This window comes from Parus major, chromosome Z (genome assembly GCF_001522545.3).
Source record: "Parus major isolate Abel chromosome Z, Parus_major1.1, whole genome shotgun sequence".
NCBI classification, from domain to species: Eukaryota; Metazoa; Chordata; class Aves; order Passeriformes; family Paridae; genus Parus; species Parus major.
Window position 1 is genome coordinate 61848535 of NC_031799.1, and position 19141 is coordinate 61867675.

Sequence of the window (19141 nt, forward strand, 5' to 3'; positions counted from 1 at the left end):
TGCTGTGGCAGCTCGAGAGAGGAGGGAAATTCTGCAATGGGCCCTGGTTACTATTTATCAGACACTGCTCACAGTACTAGACAGCACCCTCAGGGGGAAGAGGAGGAAAGCAGAGCAACAGGCACTGGGGCCACTCAAACTGCAGCTGAACCACAGGAACAATGCTGGTACCAGTTGTTCCTGTACAGAAGAAATTCAAGCCCAGACCAGTTTGCATACTGAAGAGGAAGCAGGGCTCTCAGAATGGGAAACAGGACCAGAGAAAATCACCCCCCTAGGTGAGCTGCAAGGTAGGTGAAAAATTTTCAGGCACGAGTCAGGAGAGTCCCTGCTGACCTGGGAGCTCTGATGTTGGGATATCACAGCCCATGATATGGAACTATATGGTAGTGCAACCAAGCAACTGGGATCCCTGTGCCAGAATGTGAGCATTGACAAAGGGATTGAGAATAGAACAGAAACTCTCAGAGGTGACTCCTGTCAAGTATGAGGGAATGCTGACTACCCAACTCCAGTAATATGAAGATCATCTTTTTTTTCTCCCTACTGGCCTGTACCTTGGCTGTGGAAAGACCTCTTTGTCTTTGATGGAGTCAACAGCTCCTTACAATTTTGTACCATCTGTGAACTTGCTTAGTATTTCATCAAGCAAGCTAAAGAGGAAGTTTTCCATGCCTTACCAGTTTGTACCAGTCTCTGCTATTGGAGGCAAGTACCCTCCTGCTCAAGAGGGTATGCAGCCATACCTGTACATGCTCTACTGTGTCAGGTCATTGTCAAGGCTTGGGGAGAAGGGAATCTCTTCTGGGGAGGAGGGGTCCCCTCTGGATCGAGGTAGTGGGGTCTTGTCTATTGTCAGGGGCTTTCTGTGTGAATTACTCATTTTTTGTGCCCCTTGTCATCAGTTGGTTGTTACTGTTCATTTCCTTGTCTGGTTGCTGTTTCCAGCAAACTGTTCTTGTCTTAACCCATGATCTTTACCTTTTGTGCCTCCAGTCCCCCTCTCCAGCCCCAGAGGGGGGAAGGACAGGGGAAGGACAGGGGGAGGAGGAGTGGGTGAAGTATGTGGTTTGATATGTTTCAGTGGGAACACCAAACTGGGGAATGCAATTCCTGAAACACAGCAATGTGCAAAGGGGAGTTGGTGTCTGGGTAAAACAAATTGTGATCAGATGTGACATAGGATCACACCGCTGCCTCCTCCTTGGCTTTGTACACTACAGAAAAGTGCAGCCAAGTGTTTTTGAAACTTAGCCAGCTTGTTTATTCAGTCTAGCAGTGAAATCTGTGTTCTTTGCAGCTGTTGAAAGGAACAACTTAATGAGACTTGCTCAGACAATACCATTTACACCAGTCCAACTCTTTGGTAAGTACCAACTTCTTGCTTATATGTTTTGCTTTATAAATACTTCATGCATTATCTTTTAAAAACTGTGCTTGAGAAATTTCCTTGGATTTATTTCAACAATTCTTATTTTCTGAAAGAGACAAAACAAGATAGAATTGTAGTTATGCAGTACTTTAGCAACTTGTCCAACTCCTTCCACTCAGAACTCAGAACTCAGATCAGATTGCTGAGGAACTGTAGAAAAATTGCATTTTGATTAGGTCTATAAATGGAGACCCCTTGTTTTCATTGGGCAACCTCTTCCAGTGTTTGATTGGCCTACTCATGAATCTAATGCTTTTCCCTGCATATACTGGGGTTTCCCTTGCTGTAGTTTGTAACTGTTAGTACTCATGTGATCACTGTCAGCCTCAGACATGAGTCTAACTCCATCCTTTATGTGTCCATCCTTAGGATAGCTGAAGACAGACAGAAGTTTTCCCTTAACCTCGATAACTTAATTGTTTCTGTTTCTCTTTCACACACACAGACACACATGTAAATCTATATATAGGATATCCCATTAAGTAGAAAATCAGGTAGTCATTTAAAGAGGACAATTCCTTTATCTGGCAGAAAAAACTTTAAGTGTCTTTAGTGTCAAGGAAAAAAATCTTTGCTGTACCTGAAGAGTTATAGAGCATAATCCATAAATTTTTGGGAAGAATTCTGAAAATAGTGTGTAGTATTTGCTTACTGCAGCAGAAGCTCTGCCTCTAGACCCTTGATATCTAGGTGCTGCCTTCTCAATGGGTAGAATATTTTGTCTTACAGCAACTAATTGCTGATACTTGCAGCATCATAGGATTTCTTGTGACCTTATTGCTGTAGATAATTAATATAGCTATGGCTGTATTGAGCATTCTAATCTTTGAAGCTCCTAGGAGATATCTTTCTAGGTATTAAACTGTCAAAAGATAATAAAATGAAGATTTAATGTAAGATTAAAAAATGTGTCTAGTTATACTATCTTTTTTCAAGTGTCTGTCTTTTACATAAGGTACTGACTTTTCCAGTTGCTTTATTTTAAATTCAGATGTGTTTAAATTGCTGGATTCAACAGCATCTGCATTTGTGCTAATTTGTGAAAGGCGAGCTCTAGAGTGGGGAGGAAATCTACTAGTTTGAATCCAGTTTGTGATTGCTTATGAAAGTACTTGCTATTTGGCAATTTAGTTACCTCATCACACTTGCCAGCAAAAACCTGTTTCTTATTAATTAATGTAACAAATAATGTGAATTGTAGGAAGGAAAGTCAGATTTAAAAAAAATTAGTCCACTCTGCTGTTAGTTTTCAAATGGTGGCAACAGAAAAGTGTTGTTGATTCTGCTGCAAGAGAGGAATGTCGCTACAGCTCTCCAGGGGGAAACAGAGTGTAACTGAGTTAAAACTCACTAGCTTCTGCTTGCAGAAAAGATGTTACTAGCAGTAGCAGAACATCTTAAACATTTTATCATTGCAAATACCATTGGAATTTCTAGAAAGCAATCAAAATATTAGTTTTAAATACCCAAACTGTAAGCTTCCTGATAATTTGCTTTAACTTGTTCTCCTGGAAACATCCTTTTCAATCTAATTTCACTGGCTTATCACATCATGGCCAGGTGAATGCTTTTGAAACAGCTCAGCTCTCTGTCTGTGGCAAAAGGTGGCACTCTCGACTACAAGCCAATATTCTATCAACTACAAAATTAAATCCCTTTAATCTTTAGTACTAAATATCTATTACAAACTGTTTGCCTTGTTGTCATGATTTTTTCCCTAGATTTATTTTTAATATTATTTTAAACCATTATGTTAACTATTTTTAGACTAAGATTTGAATTTAGGTGTTCTGCTCCTGCAGGTTCATTTGGGTGCTTGCTGTTTTTTGGGGTTTACTTCGTGAAACACAAAGTTAAAAGAAAAATACAGGGAGTGTTCCACTGATTATGATTAATTTAAATATTACTAAAAATTCCCCTTCCACATAAGTGCATAAAGAGAGAGAATTGCACACAGGATATTTACAGTTCGTACAGTGAAGCTAAAAATGGTGACCCTTTAAAAATATATTCTTTTAAATGGTAAAATGGTTTTAAAATGCTATAGACTACAGTATCAGTGAGCTTTGTTTGTGTGGAAGAATCCAGAAGTTCTTCCATTTATCATTGTTTAATACAAGCTCGTTGGACCACCTATAATCATAGTAGATGAATGTATATGCTAAATGGTGTAAGTTTAGGCTGGGGAAGTTTTCAGACAGATGAACAGGTATGAGAAAAAGACTCTCTTCTTAAAAAAGCGTGGCTTAGGTGTGTAAAGAGGTATGTTATAAAAGAATGAAATGAACCAAATGAAAATGCTATTCTCTCCTGTTCCTGCAATTTACTTTTGCTAACAAAACTTCTTTTTATTTAAGCTGGAGAGGAAGTGACAGTCTATCAGCTAGAGGAAAGTTCACCTATGAATCTTGATAAAAGCATGTCTTCCTGGTCCCAGTGTGGCACAACTGCAATGATCCAAGTCCTGTCACGGGAGGAGATGGATGGGGGTCTGCGGAGGGCCATGAAGGTCATTTGTACTTGGTCTGAGAGTGATGCATTAAAGTTGGGACAAGTATTTATTGTGAAGTCTTTCCTGCCAGAGGTGGTTCAAACTTGGCAAAAGATCTTTCACCATGGCACAGTATTACATCTCTGTCTGAGGGTGAGTGAAGGAGCACTGAATGGTCTAGCCTGATGTTAGACTGCTTACTTGTTAATGTCTTCAGCAAGGTTGGCATATGTTTTGATGTTATCTTTTGGAAAGAAAAAGGGTTTTGAGGAAGATGTAGCTCCCATTTGTAAAAAACAGATTATCAGGGTAGGTGGCTGTGTGTGTTTGTTTAGTTTTTTGACAGATTCATGACACCTTTCTTCATGAAAATGAAGTGGTTTTTATATCATTATCTTTTTTTCAGGAAATTCAACAGCAAAGGGTTGCCCAGAAGTTAATCTATACCTTCAACCAAGTGAAGCCTCATACTATTCCCTATACTCCAAGGTAAATTCAATGTCTTTAAGTACTAGGTGAAAGAGGTTTCTCTTTTCATCCTCCTTTTCTGTTGTGGGTTGCAATGATAATGCAGTGGTAATGGTAATGTCTAAGAATAGATAATGAACTTTTAAGAAGAAAGGTAGGCAGCTTTGAAGTCTGTCTTTATGTCTTTATAACTACATGTAGTGGCAAAATAAACATTCTGTTCCATAGACTTCAGCAAGAATTGCCTTTTCTATAATCAACTAAAACAATTTGATGTAGCTCATTTGCAGTGGACTGGGGTAAATCAGATTATGTTTTTTGTCCATATAGTACACTTTCTGATCAGGTGCTTTTTTTGAGTTGTCAGACTGAGAAAGCCTTTGTTCTCTCTACTGTTTGGTGCCTACTGTTGTTGAAAATGCTCCAGCCAAAGAAGACATGTCCTTCTTTTTGGTATTCTTGCTCTGCATCTTGCTGGCTGCTGACTGTGAGGACGCTTATCGCCTTGCCAGCTGCTGACAGACAGTATTTATATCTACAGGTTCCTGGAAGTTTTCCTCATCTACTGCCATTCTGCAAACCAGTGGCTGACCATTGAGAAGTACATGACTGGTGAATTTCGGAAGTACAACAACAACAATGGAGATGAGATTACCCCCATCAGCTTGCTGGAAGAGCTGATGCTGGCCTTCTCTCACTGGACCTATGTCTACACCCGTGGGGAGCTCCTTGTCCTGGATTTGCAAGGTGACTGCTAGCACAGGATTGCTATTTGAAACCAGATGGAAAGTAATTATCTCAAAAGAGAATTTAGTACTGAGGAATGGGAAAAATTCTCACTTAGATGAGAAAATGCAAAGCTCAAAAAAACCTCTGTGTATCTGTTGTGTGATGCCGATAAATGAGAATCCACAGAAACAATCTAGGTTAATGTAGGTGTAATGCGAAAATAATATGCTTCAAATGCCTCCAGGCTGAAAGACCAAAAGAGCAGTTAGATAAACTGCAGGAACATTTCATCCAGCTCCAAAAAAGCCACTTCACAGTTAAGGTATTTTTATTTTTCATAAGATATATAAATAATACAGAGATTCAAATGTACTCCTGTATATATGCACACTTAATGTGTATGTAAATCTTTCAGAAATGTATGAACTATCTGCATTTTTTTATTGTTCATATTAATAAATCTGTATGCAATTTAAATAAGCTGTAAGCCTGAACGTTATTCACAAAGCCTAGAGACTCCTTCAAAGAGCATGTGATCATTTTACTGTACATATGTAAGTGGGAAGATGGCATATTTTGAGGAGATAAAACAGTTGACAATGTTCAGATGAACATCACCCATCAAATAGTATAAACACTATCACTTTTCTTTTCTGTCAAGGGGAAAGTCTATGGGTAGCCAGAGACTTAACATATTTATATTTTACAGCATCCAGAAGCTGTAAGTTACAAAGAGACATACTTATTATGCAAAATAAGCCTATAATTCCATCCTTGCCTTGATTGGCTTTAGCTGTACATTAAAAAAAAATAAATAAAAAAAAAGCAGAAATAATAAGTGTGTCTTTGCCATAGCTTATCAGAATTTGTATGAAATTTTCTCAGGTTTATTACATAACTCTCATAGTTCCAGAGCAACTGTGTTGGCTCAAAAATGAAGAATATAAACATTTATGTAAATCTCAGTTTTCATCTTAAACAAAGTGAGATCAGCTGTAGTTTTGGCTTTGTATTTAATTCTCTGATCTGGAACTGATGAAAAATGCAATGGTTGCTCTCCTTGGAGTTCTACTAGGATGAATCTGGATGACAATTTGCTTTTTAATACCAGGGTCATCCCCACATCCACATAAGTATGTGTGTGTGTGTGTGTGTGTGTGTGTGTGTGTGTGTATATATATATATATATATATATATATATATACATATTTTGCCTAATATTCATAAATTGAAATGGCCTACATTGCAGTCTAGGGGTATTTCAGTCCCATTATGCTGTCTCCAGAATCTTTATTTTTGTTGCAGAACATAAATTTACCATGTTGAAATAAAAATAATAGCATATCACATGGTCATATGACCACAGATTTTTCATTACTGTGAAAACACAGCAATTTTGTCAGATATAAAAATAGATGGTTTTCATAAACGTAGTGTACTTCAACAGTACTGCAACATAGGTATCAGCATTCAGGTATCATAATGTAATTATACCTTCAGTATGCTTCCTTGGCCACCCAAACACAGACAGGGGCAAACAATTCAAATATTTGCAAAAATTTACAAGTATTTGCACATAGAAGCATAGCTGTGGCTTCTTGTGTTTGTTACCTTGAAGAGAATGTCTGTCTGAAAGTAGGTCTGTTGATATAGGTAAGATCCATATCTGATTAGGACCCTTACGCCAAGTAAAATAACAATATTTTGATTGGTCACATTTTAGTTAGTTGAGCTTCAATATAATATTTATTACATTTGCATACAATTTCTGCCTACATATAAATTAACCTCAAAGCAGCTGAAGTCAGAACTGTAATGAGAACTATATTGCCATATACTTTACGAATTTTTATACTCATAGCATTTTCATAATTGCTCATGACCACTTTAACTATGACATTTTATGATGTACCAAGAAAGCAGTTAATTACATCTTTTGTTAAGGGCCAGATTATGAAATCATGACTATCTTCCTTTGTAACACACAAATTGTTTATTTGTTGTAGGTGTTGGGGAAAACCTTACAGATCCATCTGTGATTAAACCTGAAGACAAAAAGTAGGTTTCTTTCTGTTGAAATTATCATTCCTTTCAGACCTTCTGCCTACAGTCTGTATACTTAGGATGGTTTTCTGTACTTTGTGGGGGATGTTTTAATGCTTTTTTTCCACATGGTGTTTGGGTTAAATGACAGTATGATGCCAATGGAGAGACTACATCTTCTCCTGGGCTTGGGAGGACTCTGAAGTGCCCCAGCTGGCAACATGTGGCAAGAGGGGTATGAGAGGTGGGAGAGTCTGCATTGCTGTGCTGGGAGCAATCACTTCACACTTGTACAAAGGATATGGATGTGGCAGTCCCGCTTCCCCCGACTCTTTCATGCAGCATATGGGGCCACAATAGCTCAAGAGGATGAAGAAATGGCCCCTGCCTCTTTAACCTCTCCAGTAAGTTTGTGTTGCAATTTAGCACACAGCATGACTTCAGAGTCATGATATGAAGATGGTAGATTATGGGTGGAAACTTACAAAAACTGGACAGACTACACACACAGAAACAGCAGTATGCCCTTGTGAATCAAATCTCAGAATCAGAACCATGGCTGTTCTACCCTTCTGTGACCTTGCTCCTCAATGGTATTTCCTGTAGTAAGAGCAGAAGCACCGGTGTTGATGGCTGCTCTCCTACAGCTCTCCTACTCTTCCTAACCCCACACACCTCCCCAGATCTGCCCTGACATCCCTGCCCTTCCCCTATCTGGTCTTCATCTTGACTGCCCCTTGCTCAGCTCATGCCATTTGATTCTCATGTTTGGAAGGCAGGAAGATGCAAATGTACATGGTCTAATGTAATAAAAAGGGCAATTAACTACAGAAATATCAGATGACTTGCCTACAATGTGGAAATCCAAGTTAATTTTGCAAGCAAGTTCTTAGTTCTGGGACCATAATTAATATTTCAAAAAGATAAGTAGTAAATGACTGCCTTAATGCTTAATTATGACTGTAGGTGTGTTGTACATATAATATTTATTTTGGAAACACAAAAGATATGAGAGCAAAGATATGCTGAGCACTTCTCAATAACAAAGTCTTTGCCCTAAGTAGGCCATGGGCTCATGACAGAAACAGCTCAAGTTAGAGATTCAGAGAAGTCAGTCGTGTTGCTGTTCTCTAGATCTCAGCAAATACTTTTAAGGTATTACTACAGATATATGAAATTGTGATTTTCTACTATTCAAGAAGATTTTTAATATCAGCAATTAATAAACAGTAACAGTTATTGCTGTAAACAACAGAGAGGCACTGGCTGAAGCTCACAAGGCAAGTCAGCTTATCGTCTTTAAAATAAGGATAATATTTGTCTGCATTATTACCATGAAGTTTATTTTTATTAGTGTTCTTCTCTATTATTTTTGCTATTAAATAATTTTGTTTAATTGATAAATAAAATTGGGTCATACAGATCTTATTTTCAGAACTTTTTTTGTTTATCATTTGCAAAATAGTTGGTCCTAGTTAGAGAGCAAGTGTTGATTAATTAATCAAACCCAGCTTGATTTTTTTATATTCAGGGAAATCTTCAAAACTGCAGCTAGTGAAACTATATTGTTTGATTCAGAGTTCTAAAGGAATAAGGCAGTGAAACTGTGTTGTTTTCTCTAAGCAGACACCCAATTCTAAGAAATATTTTCTAAAAGAGTAATAAGAATTGCAATGTAAAAGCACTGTCTTTGCTCTAACCTTCATTTGCTCACAGGAGAAACATTTCTGACAGAGGGAAGATATGTTTTAAGTTTTCTTTTGTAGGTAAGATACTTAGATAAGATCAAAACCGAAAGATACTTTGAGCTCATGTTCTCTTGAAAACCTAGAATAAAATAGATGGCACCTGACTGATGGGGCTGATTGAAATTTTGGCATTACTTACAGTTAAATTATTTATGTTTTGCTTTTTTAACTCCATCAATTTATTGGCTCATGTCATTATCCTGTCATGTGTCATGTAAGTCTTTTATTTCATGCATCTCACACTGTGTTTTGGAAAGGACTTTGCAATGGCAGAATGTGACCTCCAGGTCTGTGATAGTGCTTTATGTATTGGTTTCATATCCAGATCAAGACAAATATAATAGATCTGTTTGGAAAGTATGCCTTATGCTGTGACATCTCAGACAGATCCTGGGCTGGTGCCCAGTCAGTGTGAGGTCTGGCCACGTGCAATGCACAGAATGTATGAAGTGATGGAATGGTACAGGTATGACATTCACATGAAGATTTACTTTAAAACAGATGTAATTGAGGCACAGCAGCAGGGTTTTAACACAGTCCTTGCAGACTCCTGTTCTGCCCAAACATTGAGAAGAATTGCCTCAAAAGCAATTCTCTGGGTGCTTTTTGTAACATGTACTACTTGGCAAGGCCACAACGAAGTTAATGTGGGCAAAGTTTTCAGGGATATCAGGTCCAGATTCAGAGCTGAGTAAAAGAGTGTTTTGAGTTTCAGACTGAAAAGAACTGATACATTCACAGAGCATCTGTTTCCAGTAGTTTGATATTATTGCTTCTTGAAAGATTTTTCCTTTTCTATTTTAATTTTTAAAATTTCTTTTCATTGAAATGTTTCTTTCTGGTACTGCCTACTGACAATACAGAGAAAAAAAAGTTCAATAATATTCTCCTTCAATCTTTTTTTTTTCATGTTAAACTACTCCCCAGTCTTTACATGTTATGGTTTTTAGGCTGATGATAATTTCAAATTTATCCCCAGATTCCTTGAAAGAGTTTTTCAAATTTAAATGCAGTATTCCTCTTAAACCATTGCCAGTACTGGGTAGAGAGGAAAGGTTACTTAATATATATTACAGAGAGGGTATCTTTGTATCTCAAAACAGCATGAGAAAATATTATTCTGTCTTACTTGCTCCACCTTGCACAGAATAATGGTTAGATAAGAGGAAGTATAAGAGTGGCTGTGAGGCCCTGAAACTAGCAAAGTCTTCCTAATTTCCTATACCTGCTCAAGCAAATATTTAGGTTCTAATTCTATGGCATTTCATCAGATTCCAGCAAAGGATAGAAATGGCTATATTGCCTCGTATTATTTATATTGCATATGAGGCCTTTGATTGATAATTCACTTCTTCCCTTGTTTGGTTCATTTATTTTCATTAAAAGATGATTAGATGAATCCTTCACGGGATCCAGGAGACATAATCTCCAGGGTCTGCAAGAAATAAGAAAGGTATTAAATTTTGTATAGTAGTTTTGGCTAATCATTGCTGTTGTCTTGTGTGAAAGGGAAGAGCTTCATGTTTGAACACTGCCTTCCTTAGAGAGAATGTAGTTTTGTTAGTGTGAATTACAGATAGATTTAAGAGAATTAAAATATTTTTCTATAGCTTATCAGAGTTGTAATTGATTTCAGATTTTAAAATGTGTTTTTTCCACTCTGCATATCATTAAAATAAATTACTAGCATTTAAAAAAATTCTTTGGAAGTGTTTCTTGTGTGCTGTGTTCCGTAGTGTCTAGACTGTCAAATTCTTGAGAGTAAAGGTGCAGCTATACTAAAATTAATGAGCACTGAGCTTTCAGACTACCTTAAGAATCTGTTGTAATTATGTGGTACTTCTAATACTTGTGTAGATATAGGTGATTTCTAATTGTGGCACTTTCTTTCAGAATACACAATACACTTGCACAAATGGATCCCCTAGTAGCATTGATGAATTGGTCAGAAAACAGACACTTGGAAATGAGCACAGGATGAAGACAATAAATTTTAAAACCTTGCTTGTCAGCAGCATACTCTGGGTTTTGGGGTTATTTTTTTTTTTTTTTTTTCATTTTTCTATGCTGCATTTGTTTTGTGACTAGGGTTCTGCTAGACTTTGCCCTTTTGGTTTTAATTGAAGAGAAAAAAAGTCCTTGTTAGCTCTGTTTTGTTCTTACATGCCCACCATCAGCCCTGGAACCAAATTGCTTGCTTGGTGAAGAATGGTGGCTGCAGCAGAATCACAGATTATGGCAAGTGTCACTGTGCCCACATTTCCTTTGAACAGTTTGTTAGGGACTCATGAGGCTGTCCTGTCTGCCTTTAGAGAAAAAGGAAAGTAGTGTGGGATATATGTAGGCTAATATTTTACTGGAACTGACAGTTTTCTTGTCTCATATCTAAGAAACTTGTGTATGAACCTTTGATTGTCTTGATAAAAAGGACTAGCTGACTCAAAAAAAAATGAAAAATGGCACCATCTCCCTCCCCTGTAATTGCTTCATTTTAGATTCATTAATTTTTAAAGAATATTTCCTTTAGGTCTGGAAAGATGGTATTTGGACCAGCAAATCTCGGAGAAGATGCAATAAGAAACTTCATTGCAAAGCATCGTTGTAATTCTTGCTGCAGAAAGCTGAAACTTCCCGGTATGCAAAGTAAAGATTAATTTTTAATCTATGTATAGCTTTGTAAGTGCAACAAAGTGAAGGCCTTGATGTGCTATAAAGACAAGACCTGAAATTCTATTGAGGTGAAAGACTCTGGTAGGCACTGTCCCCATGTGCAAAGGGAGATATGAGAATACTGCTCTTTTGCCTAACATCCGTGTGGGAGTGGGAGCTCGTCAACCTGGTGCTGGCATTCAGCATGAAAGCTTCTTCTCATTGAATTGTTTCCCTGTTTTTGTTAAATGGGAGCCCATTTTTCCAGGGTTATCACTACAGATAACATCTGCAATAACTTTCAGAATAAGAAAGAGTAATGATAGAAAATTTGCAATGCATTATCTGGGGAAAACACCACTGGAGTTTTTTTCTGGCCGTGCTGCAGTTGCCTTATCCTTAGTTGAGTTGCCTGCTGTTCACCTTATATTTGGTAGAATGTACTCCTGTTTGATGTGTGGCAGATTTTAAAGACTGAAAGCCAAAATAGATTGTTTTCTAGATAACTTTTCAGCCACTGACTTTTTTCTGTAGAGGAAGCTCCTTCCCTTCATTGCCAGCATGGAGTAATAATTGCTGTTTGATTCTGAAACAGAAACTGCGGTGTTATTGGTTTGATTATTTTTGTCTGTGGCAGCTGGAGATTATAATAGAGGGGAAAATCAGCTGAAGGAATGCAGTCAGGGAAGGTTCATTCACATGGGCTCACACTACTGAGCTCCCCAGGGCTCTCACCCCCCTGGTTCTTATTTGCCTTGCTCCAGATTTTCTTCCTCTTGGAAACATCAAACAAACTGCCATCAGGTATTGGGTTGAACACTGCTAGAGATGTTTGTGCTTTTCAAACACTTACTTGGCTGCATTATTGAATTTGTTTTCTTGCCACAGATTTGAGAAGAAGCAACTACAGGTTGGAAACTGCCGGTCCAGCCTTTGGAATAGAAATGGAAACAAGCACCAAAGAAGCTGATGATGCAGATGAACCTTCTGAGTACGACACACAGCTGTGAAGCAGAGAGCCCATGTGTTTGCATGCTTCAAACTTATGCTTGAAGTCCCTTATCACTGCCAAGGCTTTGGCCAAAATCACAGAATGAAGGTGACTGAGTGCAGCTACGCTGGCTAGACTCTATAAACAAGGAATGAAAAAAAATCAGCTTTATTTACTCCCTTTCCATGATCTTGTGCTGGCCTTTCTTATACAGATTAGTGAATTCCAGGAGCAGGTCATGCCTCACCTGGATGAACTGTCCCATCAGTGCCTTTCTTATTATAATGTGGATCATGGTTCCAGATTGCATTTTCTTAAGAAAATAACTGTGACAAGTTTATTTCCAAGTGGTAATAATTTTTGTTTCTACTTCTGCTCTTTAGTAAATAAATGAATGCATACACATACAAATTAGTTTTCAGTGAGAACCCACTCAGCCCTGTGCTCACTTTTTTTGAGAGTAAAAGGCTCTCCAGGAAATTGCAGAGATACTACTTTCTCTTTATTACAGATTTTGATGCAGACACAAACCAAGAATAGATGACTAATGAATTTTTGGTTTAAAAAGTAGTCATGACAGACTGAAAAAATTCGTGGGATCTTTGTCTTCAGTTCTTTTCACATACCAAGAAAAGCTGCACAATGAAGTGGCAGATTATTGGACCCACAAACATCAATTTTCCTCATTTTGAGTTAATGAAGTTGAATTTTCTGTGGTCTTTAATACAAACATCTAGAATGTCATTTGGCTTTTAGGACTTGCCTGTCTTTATAATATTTTAGCTTCTGAATGTTTTAAAATTGCACTTGGAAAGAATGGTGTTAGAAATCACAAGGAATAGTTTGTTCCACTTGGTGTTTGACTTGCCAGTGTCAGGATGAATGTAGGACTGTTGCCTAACAGTGGTGCAATTATATTAGGCAGCATCCACATTTGCTTCTGTTGATGTCCTCTGATCACTGTTGAAGTTCAGAAAACAGAAAAATCAATCTGTGCAATATGATTTTTATTGAGTAAAGGCTAAAAAGAAGTTTTCAGCAGAAGTATTTCTAACACAACTGGTGTTCCAATACAGGTCACACCATTAAAGCAACTTTGATGTTGAGTAAAAAAATCTGACTTTCAAATGTCAGTCATTAGGAAACTTTATACTTGAATAAAAAAAACAAATAATATTTCCACTACAGCTGACAGTAAATTTTAAGGTGTAAGGGGGATTTTTATTATGATTTGTGATTTATTTGCTATATTTAGTAAGTGTCTACATATACAGAGGATTTGGTAGTTACATGTTCCCAGTTTTTATATTGATTATGATTATGATGTTGAAGTAATCAGCATTGTAAACAGTCATTGAAGTAATCATCTACACAATGTTTATCTGAGATGCCTCCAGTTTCTGAGAACATTCAGAAGAGGTTATTACCAGGTTTTCTTCTTTTTAACATGATTTGATTTTCATCATTCCCCCATTTTTCCCCACCAGATTACACTTCTCATTTTGCAAAATACACAGTTTCCTTTGGTTCTTTATTTTTGGAAGCAAGTCAATATACCAGAAAACTTAGCTTGTCTGTGAAAGAGGTAGTTTGATTGCACCTCTGCAGACTGAGGGTGAATTTTGGTCCATATGCCTGTAAGAAAGGCACTGATGGGACAGTTCATCCAGGTGAGGCATGACCTGCTCCTGGAATTCACTAATCTGTATAAGAAAGTAGTTCTGCTTCCTGTGGTTATCATTTTAAAATCTGACTTTAGGGAGATATGTGCTTACATGAATACAAATATGATTTAAAGAAAGCTCTTTCTCTCAAGGATCTCTAACTATTTGTATTCCTTTAAACTCAGTTAAGTTAAATTACACAAAAATATGACTTTAGAGTCAAAGACAGTGCAACTCCTGCCCTGATACTGTTGTTTTCCTCAAATGTTGCCATAAATTCAGAACACATATATATTATGCACAAAAAATAAACTCTAGACCAGGCTGGGTCTGAGAACTTTTCATTTCTTTGCAAGTTTTGAAGGTAGGCAAAAATCATTCTTCAGATGACCTCTTCTTGATATTGCTCCTGTTGCCTGCAAGAGTGGGTGCCTCCTACATGCACAGCAACTCTTGTGAGAATTCTTATGATGTAGAGCTAGCTCAGTGTAGATTAACTTAATTCCTTCTGGAAAGTATCTGTCAAGCTAAATACTGTATTACAGTATGAAAATGGGGATCCTTGCAAGATACCTATATCTGTTGAAATGTAGTTTATTTAATTTTGTAGTTATTTAATTTTGTTCAGTGTGAAATATTAAGTGGATGAAACAAGAACAATAGGCATTTCAAATTTTTCCACTGTATATTTTTATTCTTGCACTAATTTTTCTGTGCATGGAGACATTAAGTTGAAGAAATCCAGTAACTGTGCTGGCTGATAAATTATGCCTCACCTTTCTTTTTGGATTTTTGGGAGGGCTGATTCACATTTCACTAAACTGTAAATTTAAGTATTTGATTAAAGACCTTCCCTCTCTCCTTTTTCACAGTTCAGTAATAAATTATATTGAAAATAATTTAAAAAATATATTTCTTTGAGATCTTGGTATCTTTCTTACTACAAATTCTGTACATTCTTTAAATTGTCTTTTGGTTTCTAAATACTGACTTTGGATTGAAGCACATGCCTACTGAACACATGAAAAAAATACCCCAACAGCCTTTAATGGTACCCCAACAGCCTTTAATGGGGTCAGCAGTAAGCCCCACTCACACTAAAACTGGGGTTCATATGAAATGGAAGATGTGAAAGTCAGGTTCCTCCTCCAACTGCTTGACAGCTAGAGAGGAAGAGGAAATCATGTGTGTCCAACCAAACCATAGGGATTTCTGATTATTAGCTTCAATATTTGCTTATGCTGAAAAGCACATACAGGGATTTCTTTTATAATTCTGGTGGGTTCAGGAAAAAAAAAAAAAAAAGCCCTGTTTACTTTGTTAAAATAAATCAGGCAGTCAAGTTTTGAAAGAATTTAGCAAAACAAAAAATCCACCAGAGTATTTATAAGCTCACTTTTTAATATGAGCTTAAAAGAAGCTTACTTAGGAATTCAGTTGGGATTACTCACAGCAAAATATTTTTTTGGCATCTGCTGCATTGGAGATGTAGCTTGAACATAGGAAAAATGTTCAGAAATTGAAAACCTCATACTCAGGAAAGCTTTTTCTATTTCTTTTATTCACAATTGTGGTATATTTGGGGTTATTCATTTATTGTTAGTGCAATAAAATCAGAAGGGATATTACACATGTATTTTCTAGAAATGGATTTGTATTTGTTGTAGTTTCGTCAGTCTATTTCATATTATTTCCAAAGAATAAAAGAACACTTTCACAATGATTCTGTTCTTGACAGGTGTAAAATGAAATAAGGTTTCTGAGCACTAAGGGAAACAGGTGAAAGTAACATACAGAGAATAATGCAATTATCTTTATTTTTAATCTCAAAGTAATAAACATCTATTTTATATTTATCATGTGGTTACCAGCTCTTCTTTTGTTTTAACTCTGTAGTAGCATTAGTTTTTATTCTTGTAGTCAACGCACTTACAGCAGGAATCCTTCTACACCTGTCTCATATGCCAAAATTTAATTTGTGCAGAAGAAGATATTTTAATTTACTTATTAGTTTTTCAATAAACTCTGGGTTTATTTTTTTCAATAGAGATGTCTACTCAATTCTTAGAAAACATGGTAAATCCAATCACTGCTGCAGATTTAGAAAAAAAAATCATTGCTTTAATATGACAGTCTTATTTTTTACTATAATTTTAGCTGTCTGATGTGAAGAGCCTGTATAGCCACGAGTGAAAACAAGGAGCTGGCATAAATGAATAGCACTGAATTATCAAATCTACCTTTTATATCTATTTTCCCTACCTACGATGCTGATGCCGTCACTTTTTGCTGAAAAATTGTTGCCAGAGATAAAGAAAAACCTGTCTGGACCGACCTGGGCCTTCTCATCAGCTGTACTCACACCAGAGTAGCCAGAGCTTGCCTTATTGCTAGATCATTTGCAAGATCTGTTGTGCTTTTTTAGCTTTTCTTTACTGTCTTTGTCATATCCTGATCTCCCAGTTGATGGTAACTTCTCCTGGGGAAGAAAAATTTCAAACTAAAACTAGGCAAAATCTATTTTGCTCTTTATTATTGAAGAGTGTCAAACAGTGGTACTGCTCTTTCCATTTACCTCCACAGCACTGGTTCTGTTGGCAGAACAAAAAACAAAACAGTGTTTTAAATTTAATTTAAATTAAATTTGTAAATTTAGATGTTCATATTCAATCGTGATTAAGTGCTTAAGGTTCAAGAAGAAAAATCAGAGAAAAGCTCTGCAGGAAAGAAGTAACTTTGTTGCCTAAAGGAAGTCTTGCTGTGTTCTTGGTGTCAAAGATTTAGGTAAATGGCTAAAACTTTCCCTTTCTCAGGTTGCCATTGAAAATAACACCATTTAGGTTTGACACTTTGCAGGCAGCCCAGCTTATGCATGGCTGGCAGAAGGGAGGAGGAGGAGATGAAAGGAGAGAGAGACATGAGGAAGGGGAGGCTGAGGCAGGGAGAGCAGTCTCTGTCTTCTGAGTCCTTCTGCTGTGCTTCCTGACCGAACTCTTGTCCCACAGAAATCCTGCCAATGTCATCTTGTTTCTGTGCCTGCAGCATGAGGCAGTAATGTGTACTAAAACACATTTACACAGTGTACTCAGGGTGGCCTGCTTTCAACAGGTGTCCCACCTGGTGAGGAAAAGAGAGATGCTGCACCTCAGATGACCCCTGCTATGACATTCCAAGCGTTAATGTGTCCTCTGGAAATGTCTGAGCAGGAAACAGCCAGGTCAGCAACTGGCCAAGCTGAGGAAGGGAGGTCCAGGGTGGTCAGCTAGGAATGACCACATATCCTCCTGTTCTACACTAAATGGGTACAAGGCTGGCCTCAAGTGACCGTAAGGAAGTGTGGTCTGGATTAAGGTGACCTGTGTGCATTAAAGGAGTACAGGCTGACTGACACTCAGTGATTACTTGGTGTAGCTAATTGGAGTTAAGCTTGATATCAGATGGTACATTTGCAGGTTAATCTGTTCTAAATAGGACTCCAAGAAACCTGTTGAATGAAAATGAGGTCCAGTGTGACCCCAGCCAATTTACTGGGTGTAAAGCTGACCCCAGGCATTGACCTTAGATGGCCCCAAGCAGATCACCAGCCAGCATATTGTCACAAGGTGACCTCTTTTATCTAATTTTCTAGTGTCTTGACCTCAGATGAGGTCAAAATTTGAGCCCTGGGGCTCAAAAATGAAGCAAATTGGACCTTATGGTGACTCCCATTTGCTATTTAAACTCATTTTTCCTTGAATTGACCTGTGCCATGACTGTGAGAGTTGACCTTAGATGACCCTGCAGTGAGAGTTGCATCTCCAGTTGAACTCAGATGACCTCAGACATGAGTCAAGGACAGTGACTGACCTATTGGCACCAAATGAGGGGAAGGTCGATGTCAAATGACAAACCAAACAATTAATCTTAATTAAAACAGGATTTGAGGTTTACCTTGAATGACTTCTGGGCACAGAGCAAAGGCTACACTGACCTCAGATGAACCCTAACAGGCTCCCTGGTTGACCTCAAATGAATCCTGACTGCTTAACTGGATACCAAACAGACTTCAAATATTTGCCCCTCCTCCAAAGGAGAAGAGTGGTGACTTCAAAGAGCTCTGTGAAGCTCAAGTGTATGTCAAGTCTGTCGAGGTCTCTGTATATCAGGTTGACCTCAGATGATCCTAGGTTACAAACAAGAGCCTAGCTGACCTCAAACAGCACCTTGCATTTGCCTGGGTCTCATGATGGTGCCAGATAAGCCCTATTTGACAGGTTAACTGACCCCTCAGGTTCATCTCAGATCACCCTACAGGAGTTATTTAGCCCACAAGTTGATCTCAAATGACCTTCCTGAGAAGTGATCATAGGCCAGTTAATTGACTCTCATTTAGCCTCTACTGACCCCAAGCAATTACTTTGGGTCTCATGTTCATCTCAAATGATATTTAGAGCCTCTAACTGTACTACAAGTTGATCTCCAATGACCTCTAAGGTGGAAATGGTGCTGATAATTTGCCTGAGTGACCTCCTCTTGGAAGTTAGAGAGTACAGTTACCCATCTCAAACACTGTTAAGGCCACAGAAAGATGGAATTTGTGACAGAAAGGTGATACTTCCAGGCCTGGCTGTAGCACATCCTGATTAATGTACCCAGTGACAGAATGTGTGAAAAACAGCTCATGCTTGATCAAACAAAGATCATATTTGGGACAGATTATGGGACAGGTGCCATTTGCACCCACCACCAAAGCTCCCCAAATATGTCTCAGTGGATCCTGGATAAAGGTGGTACTGTTGTCTGGGTGATAGGTCCTAGGGGGAGCTCAACAAGGCTTGAGAAGAAGGATGTATTGCTGAGAGTGGACACAAAAAACACAGAATTAACAGGTCACAAGACAAACAGAACTCCCAAGATAAAGAAAAAACTAATAAAACCAACCTAGCA

At 37.8% G+C, this 19141-nt stretch overlaps 1 protein-coding gene across 1 annotated transcript in view; it reads left to right on the forward strand.

Annotated features, from left to right (window-relative positions):
* The window catches only part of TRPM6 (transient receptor potential cation channel subfamily M member 6), a 44035-nt gene extending 27964 nt beyond the window's left edge, over positions 1 to 16071 (forward strand). Inside the window, exons 17-23 of the mRNA XM_033520299.1 lie at positions 1301 to 1366; positions 3790 to 4076; positions 4330 to 4412; positions 4933 to 5138; positions 7127 to 7178; positions 11439 to 11545; positions 12449 to 16071. Coding sequence (XP_033376190.1) covers positions 1301 to 1366; positions 3790 to 4076; positions 4330 to 4412; positions 4933 to 5138; positions 7127 to 7178; positions 11439 to 11545; positions 12449 to 12570 — 923 coding nt within the window. The 3' untranslated portion in view covers positions 12571 to 16071. The remainder of the gene's footprint in view (positions 1 to 1300; positions 1367 to 3789; positions 4077 to 4329; positions 4413 to 4932; positions 5139 to 7126; positions 7179 to 11438; positions 11546 to 12448) is intronic.
* Positions 16072 to 19141: the final 3070 nt, after the last annotated feature.